The following is an 11,940-nucleotide window of genomic DNA, read 5'->3' on the forward strand; positions in this document are numbered from 1 at the left end:
GACATCTAATATGGATTATGTCTTAGTAGCAAATCAAATGAATAAAGGAATATTGTTATTAGGATCACTTTGACTGCATTCCTGAACATCTATAAATGGATAAAATTTATACATTCATAATCTGACATATATAACTATTGTAAAGCTGGGCTCTAGGACGTTTCTTTCCATCATATTATTAGAGTTCACCAATTTCTCAGAGCATGTTCGGGTAATATTTTACTTTTATCTAGTGATGAATAAAAATGCATGGTTGTCTCGAGCATATCGTATACATTTTGGCCATTCAATTCCTTTTACCCGTCATTTAACGATTTGACTATTATAAAATGCTACTTGATAATTCAGTCCATTGTCTGTATTTAGTGCATTATTGTTCATAAATGCAAACATCTAGGGTTCTCAGTTGTTATTGCCTTAACTTTCATTCTCAATGAATCATCAATAATATTTTAATATATTTCAATTTCTTGATTATATTTCCTCAGCAATCATACATACACACACACACACATACATACATACCTATATATATATATATATATATATATATATATATATATATATATATATATATATATATATATATATATATATGTGTGTGTGTGTGTGTGTGTGTGTGTGTGTGTGTGTGTGTGTATTACACACATCGTCACTACAATAAATGTAATCGTAAAAAATACATTTCAAAGTCTGTTGTGTTTATAAAACGTCATGGAAAGTAATGTTAACACGTGTCATTGCGTGATGGTAGGATAATGGATACCAATTCTAACGGAAGCCGGCTCTAAAACTTTTAAAATCTTTCCATCAATAATTCAGGCTTTTCTAAAAGCCTGCTGAGTTGAGGACGAAGAAGTGGCCCACGGAACCTTGGATCAATTTCCTTGATTACTTTGCTCTCCTTCATGGTTCGCCTGATGAATGTCGCGTGTCATTGCTAAGGTATTTAGGGATACATGCTTGCAAATGTACACATGAGCATGTAATTGTATTCAATTACATGAGGGAATTGTATCCAGATTAAGAAATGCGTACACAGTAAGAGGTGTACATCGATGCATATACACTTTACCCCTAATACACGGAGTGATTCCATAAGATGCAATCATTCCGGTCTTTAGCAGTATTTCATGATAAATTGGCTAGCCTGATGCATTTCCCCCAACCCCATTGCAATCCACTATGGTCGACTAACTGCTACATACTTGATTCAGTACTCATATTAATCGAGACAAGGGTTTAAATAGGAGGGACCTGAATCAGTCAAAGACTCCGTGAATTTAAAGCGAGACTTCTTGGGTGATACTAACATATTAGAAAATAAACTCGGAAAAATTGGTGTCTGTGTATACGTGTTTAGGTCGGATAAGGTTGGTATGTCAAACACAAAACGAGATGTATATTACTGATGAAGGTGTAGCCATGAAATTCTGTCAAAATAAACTTAGGTTTACATCCATTTCTTGGTTTTAGAAATATTCGCCTGAATTCCAATCCTGCAATTGAATCTAGAGTAAAAGAATCGATCCAGATTTATTTTTCCTGGTATATGGATTGATTTACGAATAATTCTATAATAAACGTACATAATATTTCTATTATAGATGGTCTTGTTCTAAATTTTCTCTTTGATGAAGACTGATAAACAAATACAAACGAAATTGTGTTTCTCAACTACCTCATAATCTTTCATCTACAGTATTCATGTAATCTGATCACTTCATCTATTGTCTTCTGTTGAAGCTTGGATTGTGTTCTCTCTCTCTCTCTCTCTCTCTCTCTCTCTCTCTCTCTCTCTCTCTCTCTCTCTCTCTCTCTCTCTCTCTCTCTCTCTCTCTCTCAAGTATTATGATTCTAAAATCAGAACTTTATATCAATGACTTCCACGTATTATTGATTACTAAATTGGAATGAATGTATCAGGAAAAAAAATAGCAATAGGCGTTACATTGAAGAAGTGACTCAGACGTTATTTGCTAATAGCCCACAGAGGAGTGGAGTTTGTTTACAAAACATAAAACATTATACTTTTATGTTACTTTGATTTAGACACATTACAAAATGACAAGGTGCTTAGTTGCAGTCTTTTTACAGCAAATGATACATAAAAGTAGTATTCAAAGTAACTTATATTTGTTGGGGAAGCAAACAACCTCTCGTGTTTTAGAAATTATCTATGATTAAGGACTTTGCCAATATATTGTTCCAAAGAACCTGTTAAACGAACTGTGCTTTTTCAGCGAAAATAAGATTACAGTTTCTGATTATATTCTATTTACAAGCTGATGTCTGGAGTGTTGAATGTCCAAGACTTAGTCTGATTGCAACCCAGTTTATGACAGGAAAATTGTTTTATATGTCTTTGGAGAACAATTTTCTTTACGGTTCACTTGCTAATGAAGTACAAAGAGGATATATAAAAAGGTCATTTTGGTAATACATAAAAAGTGACCGGTAGATAAAAATTGTATAATATATATATATATATATATATATATATATATATATATATATATATATATATATATATAAATATATATAAATATATATATATATATATATATAAATATATATATATATATATATATATATATATATATATATATATATATATATATATATATATATATATATATATATATGCGTGTTTTCGACAAATACTTCAAAAAAAGTTGGTTAGCTCCCCCCCCAAAAAAAAAAATCATCTCATGGCTGCTATCACTACAGTCGAATATCAACCAGCTACATAATTACTGCAGGAAGACACGGGCCTAAGACTTTTCCTCCTCTCAAATTTGATCACGAGACACTTTCCGTTGAGCATAGACACACCACAAAGGCTACTAAGTTTCAAATCTTCATTCAATATTACTGGGATTTGGAGATTTTATATATATATATATATATATATATATATATATATATATATATATATATATATATTATATATATACATATACATATATATACACATATATATTATATATATATATATATATACATACATATACATATATATATACACATATATATATTATATATATATACACACATATACATATATATATACACATATATATATTATATATATATATATATACACATATATATATTATATATATATATATTAATATATATAAAGAATTTAGATAGGTAAAGTCTTTGACATAAAGAAAATATTTCTACAGTCTGTTTCATAACAATAGTAATTTCAGCTACAGACGTTGTTCACTCAGTGAGAAACAAAAAAAGAGCAGGACCTAAATCCTTGTAGAAGAGAGAGATTTGACTCAAAGATGAAAGTTTGGAAAAACCAGGAATAACGAAAGTGAGGAAATCATTCCAAAGCACAACGGTAAAATAAACTGCAGTCCAATACTGGCTGATATTCAGTGGATTACAATGTAATTAATTCTAAGGATTTGAAAGGATTAACAATAATAAAGAATTATTTTATTAGATACAAAGTTACCCAAGAATCTCCCTCGGGAGCTTTCTAATAAGGTTACCCAAGAATCACCCTCGGAAGTTTTCTAATAAATTTACCCAAGAATCTCCCTCGGCATCTTTCTAATTACGTTACCCAAGAATTTTCTTCGGTAGCTTTCTAATAAAGTTACCCAAAAATCTCGCTCGGTAGCTTTCTAATAAAGTTACCCAAGAATCACCCTCGGGAGCTTTCTAATAAGGTTACCCAAGAATCACCCTCGGAAGTTTTCTAATAAATTTACCCAAGAATCTCCCTCGGCATCTTTCTAATTACGTTACCCAAGAATTTTCTTCGGTAGCTTTCTAATAAAGTTACCCAAAAATCTCGCTCGGTAGCTTTCTAATAAAGTTACCCAAGAATCACCCTCGGGAGCTTTCTAATAAGGTTACCCAAGAATCACCCTCGGAAGTTTTCTAATAAATTTACCCAAGAATCTCCCTCGGCATCTTTCTAATTACGTTACCCAAGAATTTTCTTCGGTAGCTTTCTAATAAAGTTACCCAAAAATCTCGCTCGGTAGCTTTCTAATAAAGTTACCCAAGAGTCTCCCTCGGGAGCTTTCTAATAGTTACCCAAGAATCTCCCTCGGAAGCTTTCTAACAAAGTTACCCAAGAATCACCCTCGGAAGCTTTCTAATAAAGTTATCAAGAATCACCCTCGGAAGCTTTCTAATAAAGTTACCTAAGAATCTCCTTCGGGAGCTTTCTAATAAAGTTACCAAAAAATCTCTCTCAAGAGCTTTCTAATAAAGTTACAAAAGAATCTCCCCCTGAAGCTTTCTAACAAAGATACCCAAGAAACTAACTCGGGAGCTTTACAACAAAGATACCCAAGTATTCAGCAAGAGAGCTTTCTAAAAATAGATACCCAAGAATCTTCCAGAGGAGCTTTATAAAAAAATTAGCCAAGAATCCCCAATGGGAGCTTTCTAATGAAGATACCCAAGAACCTAACTCAGGACCTTTCCAACAAAGATAACCAAGTATTTACCTAGGGAGCTTTCTGAAAAAAAAAAAAAAATAGATACCCAATAATCTTCCAGGGGAGCTTTCTAACAAAGTTAGCCAAGAATCACCCATGTGAGCTTTCTAAAAAAGATACCCAAGAACCTAACTCGGGACCTTTCTAACAAAGATACCCAAGAATTCCCATGAACCTATTACATGACCTTCCTAACAAAGTTACCAAAGAATCTTCCATGGGATCTTTTGAAAAAAGTTACTCAATTATCCTATTGGAACATCTCTGCCCGGAATTTGTCGGACTATAGTTAAGATTCCTGCTCAAGGTCGATAGTTTCTTGTAGTGTCTGCAACCTTACCATTCCTGTGAGCTAAGGATAGGGGGTTTGGGGGAGCCTATAGATCTGCCTGCTGAGTCATCAGCAGCCATTTCCTGGCCCTCCTTTGTCCTAGTTTTGGTGGAGAGGAGGGTTGTGTCCTGATCATTATGTATACATGATCAGTCGCTAGGGGACTGTCTCTGTCCTTTGTCTCTGCCATTCATGAGTAGCCTTTAAAACCTTTGTTGTGGAGTAGTCGTGTTATGTTGATAATTCTCTTAATACATTTACAGTTAATGTAACATGCGTAAAGCTTCTACTTCCAATGTTTAGTCAGTCCATGGTATCAAACCATATAAATGACGTGGGAATTACTTACCAGGTTTTAATTTTCATTAAACAAGTGAAATCTACCCGAGCTATTGGATTTCTCAGCTGATCATGATGTATTTGTTTATAATCTGAAGTAGAATCTCGAGTAGTTACACGCTATGCGGTGTTAGTACATACATACATATACCAAAGGAACTTCCCCCAATTTTGGGGGGTAGCCGACAACAACAAGAAACAAAACAAAAAGGGGACCTCTACTCTCTACGTTCCTCCAGCCTAACCAGGGACTCAGCCGAGTTCAGCTGGTACTGCTAGGGTGCCACAGCCCAACCTCCCACATTTCCACCACAGATGAAGCTTCATACTGCTGAGTCCCCTACTGCTGCTACCTCCGCGGTCATCTAAGGCACCGGAGGAAGCAGCAGGGCCTACCGGAACTGCGTCACAATCGCTCGCCATTCATTCCTATTTCTAGCACGCTCTCTTGCCTCTCTCACATCTATCCTCCTATCACCCAGAGCTTTCTTCACACCATCCATCCACCCAAACCTTGGCCTTCCTCTTGTACTTCTCCCATCAACTCTTGCATTCATCACCTTCTTTAGCAGACAGCCATTTTCCATTCTCTCAACATGGCCAAACCACCTCAACACATTCATATCCACTCTAGCCGCTAACTCATTTCTTACACCCGTTCTCACCCTCACCACTTCGTTCCTAACCCTATCTACTCGAGATACACCAGCCATACTCCTCAGACACTTCATCTCAAACACATTCAATTTCTGTCTCTCCATCACTTTCATTCCCCACAACTCCGATCCATACATCACAGTTGGTACAATCACTTTCTCATATAGAACTCTCTTTACATTCATGCCCAATCCTCTATTTTTTACTACTCCCTTAACTGCCCCCAACACTTTGCAACCTTCATTCACTCTCTGACGTACATCTGCTTCCACTCCACCATTTGCTGCAACAACAGACCCCAAGTACTTAAACTGATCCACCTCCTCAAGTAACTCTCCATTCAACATGACATTCAACCTTGCACCACCTTCCCTTCTCGTACATCTCATAACCTTACTCTTACCCACATTAACTCTCAACTTCCTTCTCTCACACACCCTTCCAAATTCTGTCACTAGTCGGTCAAGCTTCTCTTCTGTGTCTGCTACCAGTACAGTATCATCCGCAAACAACAACTGATTTACCTCCCATTCATGATCATTCTCGCCTACCAGTTTTAATCCTCGTCCAAGCACTCTAGCATTCACCTCTCTCACCACTCCATCAACATACAAGTTAAACAACCACGGCGACATCACACATCCCTGTCTCAGCCCCACTCTCACCGGAAACCAATCGCTCACCTCATTTCCTATTCTAACACATGCTTTACTACCTGTGTAGAAACTTTTCACTGCTTGCAACAACCTTCCACCAACTCCATATAACCTCATCACATTCCACATTGCTTCCCTATCAACTCTATCATATGCTTTCTCCAGATCCATAAACGCAACATACACCTCCTTACCTTTTGCTAAATATTTCTCGCATATCTGCCTAACTGTAAAAATCTGATTCATACAACCCCTACCTCTTCTAAAACCACCCTGTACTTCCAAGATTGCATTCTCTGTTTTATCCTTAATCCTATTAATCAGTATTCTACCATACACTTTTCCAACTACACTCAACAAACTAATACCTCTTGAATTACAACACTCATGCACATCTCCCTTACCCTTATATAGTGGTACAATACATGCACAGACCCAATCTACTGGTACCATTGACAACACAAAACACACATTAAACAATCTCACCAACCATTCAAGTACAGTCACACCCCCTTCCTTCAACATCTCAGCTTTCACACCATCCATACCAGATGCTTTTCCTACTCTCGTTTCATCTAGTGCTCTCCTCACTTCCTCTATTGTAATCTCTCTCTCATTCTCATCTCCCATCACTGGCACCTCAACACCTGGAACCGCAATTATATCTGCCTCCCTATCATCCTCAACATTCAGCAAACTTTCAAAATATTCCGCCCACCTTTTCCTTGCCTCCTCTCCTTTTAACAACCTTCCATTTCCATCTTTCACCGTCTCTTCAATTCTTGCGCCGGCCTTCCTTACTCTCTTCACTTCTTTCCAAAACTTCTTCTTATTCTCTTCATATGACTGACCCAATCCCTGACCCCACCTCAGGTCAGCTGCCCTCTTTGCCTCACGTACCTTGCGCTTTACTTCCACCTTTTGCTCTCTATATTTTTCATACTTCTCTATACTATTACTCTGCAGCCATTCTTCAAAAGCCCTCTTTTTCTCTTCCACTTTTACCTTCACTCCTTCATTCCACCATTCACTGCCCTTCCTCATGCTGCCTCCAACAACCTTCTTGCCACATACATCACTTGCAATCCCAACAAAATTTTCTTTTGCTAACTTCCACTCCTCCTCTAAATTACCAGTTTCTCTTACTCTCACCTCGTCATATGCCATTTTCAACCTTTCCTGATATTTACTTTTTACCCCCGGTTTTATTAGCTCTTCAACCCTCACTAGCTCCCTTTTACATCCACCTACTCTATTCCCCCACTCTTTTCCAACAACCAATTTTCCTTCCACCAAAAAATGATCAGACATACCGTTAGCCATACCCCTAAACACGTGCACGTCTTTCAATCTTCCAAACATTCTTTTAGTTATCAACACATAATCCATTAATGCCCTTTCTACTACTCTTTCATTTGCCACTCTTACCCATGTATACTTATTTTTATCTTTCTTTCTAAAAAAGCTAGCACTTATTACCATCTCTTGTTCAACACACATATCTACCAGTCTCTCACCACTCTCATTTTCACCTGGTACGCCATATTTCCCAATGACACCTTCTACCTCTCCAGCACCCACTCTAGCATTTAAGTCACCCATAACAACTACATAATTCCTTCTACCCAGTCCTTCTACACACCTAGTTAATTCACTCCAGAACTCATTCCGCTCTTCTTCACTTTTCTCACTACCTGGCCCATACGCACTGACAAACGCCCAACATTCCCTACCCAAACTGTGTTAGTCGTGTGTTAGTCGTGTGTGGAAATCGACAGAGCTAAAAGATCTTTGGACAACTGAAGTGACATGGTTGAGATATTATGTACGATAATAATCAGCCTATAATGACATATCTAAATCATTATGATTTTAGGGGTTTTGTAAATGCTTTACGATATCTAACTTTATGTAACTAAATAATCGAAAATGCAAAATTGACAAGACAATGGTACCATGTAGAAATCATATTGTCCTTCTGGTAACATGTGTCGTTATAATATCTTGCAATCTTTACGCCAAAATAATTCTGATGTGCTGGCCACAGTCAATGTCTTTTTTGTATTTTCATATCAACAATTACAGTAACCAATGACAAATATTTTCGTTAACATTTTTTATGAATAAGTGAAATTTTTTCATCAATTGTGGTTTCTTTGATCTTCTTCAATGTCATTTCGACGAATTCGACATTTATTTCCTTAGGAAAGGTTTGGAAACCTAATAAAACCCATTAAATTGCAAACATTAATGTAGGGACAACAATGGAAAACCATAGTATTATATTCAGAGTAGGTTTGGAGCATAGCAGGGGACACCATTTCTTTTTTCTTTTTTTTGGGGGGGGGGGGTGGGTGAGAGGAATATGATCAATAAATAAGATATATTAGCAAATTATCTTTTTTTATTCTTTAATGTCCGAAGCTTGGGTGGGGTTAGACGGAAGGTCGTGCAAATGTTATTGCTTCCTGAAATCAGATCAGGAGACTGGGAAGAATGCATCACTATACTTCTATCCAACATCTATGCCGTTATAACGGTTGAGGATGGTGTTGGTCCTCTCCCCATCTTGTAGGATGCAGCACTGTAGGTTAGATAAGGTTAGGATCCATCATTGCATTGTACTCATTTCATTTTTTCCTAAACTAAAAGCCCCAATTTACCAATGTGGCCTTTTCAATGTTAGACAATACCGTTCGAAATCAATTTAAAAAATACATTTAAAGTATTTAGAAAATAATTAAAACCCATCATTATTGTACCACACGTTTCATACACGTTCATACACTAATGCTATTGCTTTTTAGTATCTCTCGCTCTTTGCTGCACTGAAAATAGAAAAACCTAATCAAGCTGGCCCTTGCAAGTTTACCATTGTTGGAATTTTTGTGCCATTGTTGCCCTCAGCTGCTTTTTATCTTGTTGAATAGTCACTTACATCCCTTCGTCTCTCTGTTAATAGCTAACAGTTACCTCGCTACAATTGGCGACTGCCGAAGGACCATCTCCCCACCAGAGTCAATCTTTATTGACTCTGCTCCCCACCACCTTTTCGCCCACCATTGCGCACTACCCTTTATAAGATGCTGCGCACTACCCTTTTTAAGATGCTGCCCACCAACCCTGATTCTTTGATCCACCCCACATCGATGAAACTACTGGCCATTGCCAGCAGAGAACCAATCGCCTGGTTCCAGCACACCGAAGTTCAGTTTTGCTTGATTGATTGATTTTAAGTTTTCTGGCATCCAGACATCACAGGTCATTGACGCTGATATCATTTATCATATAAAAAGAATAAAATAATATTCAATTAAAACCATAAAAGCAAAGATGTCATTATAAAAGTTAAATAGCTTTTAGATGACATGCTTCTGAAATAAATCTAAAAATGCTGCTGGTATAGTACGACACATCATGTCCTAGAATCTTGGCAAGGATGAACCTGCCATCCTCACCTCCAGCCTCGAGTATATATCTATTTCTTAAGTTGCTATAATTGGGGCATTAGGTCAACAAATGCCTCACTGTTAAGGGTACCAAACAGTCGTCGCAATATGGTTGGTGCTGACGTGTAGCATAAACTCGGATGTCAACCGAGTGTGACCAATGCAGAGACGACAAAGCGTAGTCTCTCACTTTCGGGGGATCATCTTATATCTCCAAGGGGATATAAAATTACTTATTTCTCTCATCTTATTTTCAACTAAATTATCCCAATGTTGTTGCCAATCATAAACCAAATTCTTAACGCTATGTAAAAAAAAAAAAAAAAATTACGAAGAATGGTATACCCTCTTGGTAACAATTCAGCTGCAGCATTCTTTGCCAGTATATCTGCCTTCTCATTTCCAGCCACACCTACGTGTGCCAGAACCCAACAATATCGAACTGTTATACCCCTCAGCCCAATAGTAAAAAGCAACTAAAATCTTGAAAACTAAAGGGTTCTTGGAATTGGAAACTTCTAAAGCTTATAGGACTCTTCTGGCATCACTACAAATTGTAAAATTACCCCTCTCTTACAACGCTATTTTCTCAATAGCAGTTAGTATACCATATAATTCAGCAGTAAATATAGAGGATACAAAAGGAAGTGCACCTCTACAATTAGAAGCACAACTAAATACTCCAAATCCAACGCCAGCATCAGATTTTGAGCCATCAGTATATATAAAAGTCGATTCCCTATGTTCTTCACCATGTTCCATAAAGAGCGACCTGGCTTGTAAGTTAGTCATGTTCTTTTTTATACCAATAAAATATTTACAAAAAGATGTCTCCAGTAATTTCCATGGAGGGGTTGATGATACCCTACATGAGAGCACTTTATTTCATTCTATATCTAGTGTGTCTACTAATTATTTTACCCGGAAACCATAAGGTTCGGGCGACTTTGGGTGCAACTCAAAATATTTGCAATGCCTTACAAGGTTTGTAGTTCGGACAGGCTAAGGAATTGGGAAGTTTTTGAAATCTAAACCAACTCCGAACAATAGAAGACTTCCGGTAAAGGTCTAAGGGTAATTATCCACCATCAATAAGGAGGCTTGGGATAGGCAAAGTTCTAAAGTACCCTGTAAACAATCTGATACCAGCATGGTGTATAGAATCTAAAACTTTTCATCGGCTTGGGATGGTTGCAGAGTATATTTCCCACCAATAACTAATTTCTGAAAAAAATTAAGGCCTTGTATAATTTTTAAAGTATGGGAAAAAACTTTTAAAAGATACAGAGCCTCAAGACATTTTACTTTTAAGGGATTCAAGTAAGGAACCCATGTAAACCTACTACCAAATGTTAACCCTAAAAATCTAGCTTCACTTATACTTGGGATCTGTTGGCCTTTGATGTATAGATCCGGGTTTTGTTGTACTCCCCGAATACAACAGAAATGGATAACAGTTTTTCTTGTCGAAAACTTAAATCATTTCATATTGGCCAACTGAATAATTTTGTCAACTGAAAGTTGTGGTTTTATTTCAACCATTGCCATTGTAGCTCCAGCAAATGATATAGAGAGATCATCTACAATGTTGAGAGAATATCTTTAGGAATGATGAAAGAGTTGGGAGTACGTGGGTCTTTTCCTAATATCATTATTTAATCTTTAAGTAATGGATTGCAAAAAGTTGTTATTGATGGGCACCATAGTAAGGATAGGGATGTGTTATCTGGTGTTCCTTATGGAAGTGTTCTTGGCCCATTACTTTTCAAACTATATAAACACGATATATGGTTGGCCTCAAATACAAGCCTGTTGTATATGAAGATGATGCTATTCTCTTTGCTCCAATTCCATCTCCTGAAGGAAGACTAGGCTTTGTTTAATCCCTAAATATGGATCTATCTATTACAGAGCATTGTGAAAATTACGGGGGCATGAAGTTGAACCCTAATAAAACTCAAAGTAAGATTGTGAGTAGGTCGAGAACAATGGCTTCTCTAAACCTAGATCTCTGCATTGATAACGCTTCGTTA

General features: G+C 36.8%; 1 protein-coding gene across 1 annotated transcript in view; it reads left to right on the forward strand.

Moving 5' to 3' along the window:
- LOC137615020 (uncharacterized) overlaps positions 1 to 10,395 on the forward strand; it is a 30,938-nt gene extending 20,543 nt beyond the window's left edge. The window contains exons 6-7 of the mRNA XM_068344656.1: positions 8,883 to 9,029; positions 10,314 to 10,395. Of these exons, the coding sequence (XP_068200757.1) occupies positions 8,883 to 9,029; positions 10,314 to 10,395 (229 nt within the window). The remainder of the gene's footprint in view (positions 1 to 8,882; positions 9,030 to 10,313) is intronic.
- The last annotated feature ends 1,545 nt before the right edge of the window (positions 10,396 to 11,940 follow it).

Source organism: Palaemon carinicauda, chromosome 21, assembly GCF_036898095.1.
Source record: "Palaemon carinicauda isolate YSFRI2023 chromosome 21, ASM3689809v2, whole genome shotgun sequence".
NCBI lineage: Eukaryota > Metazoa > Arthropoda > Malacostraca > Decapoda > Palaemonidae > Palaemon > Palaemon carinicauda.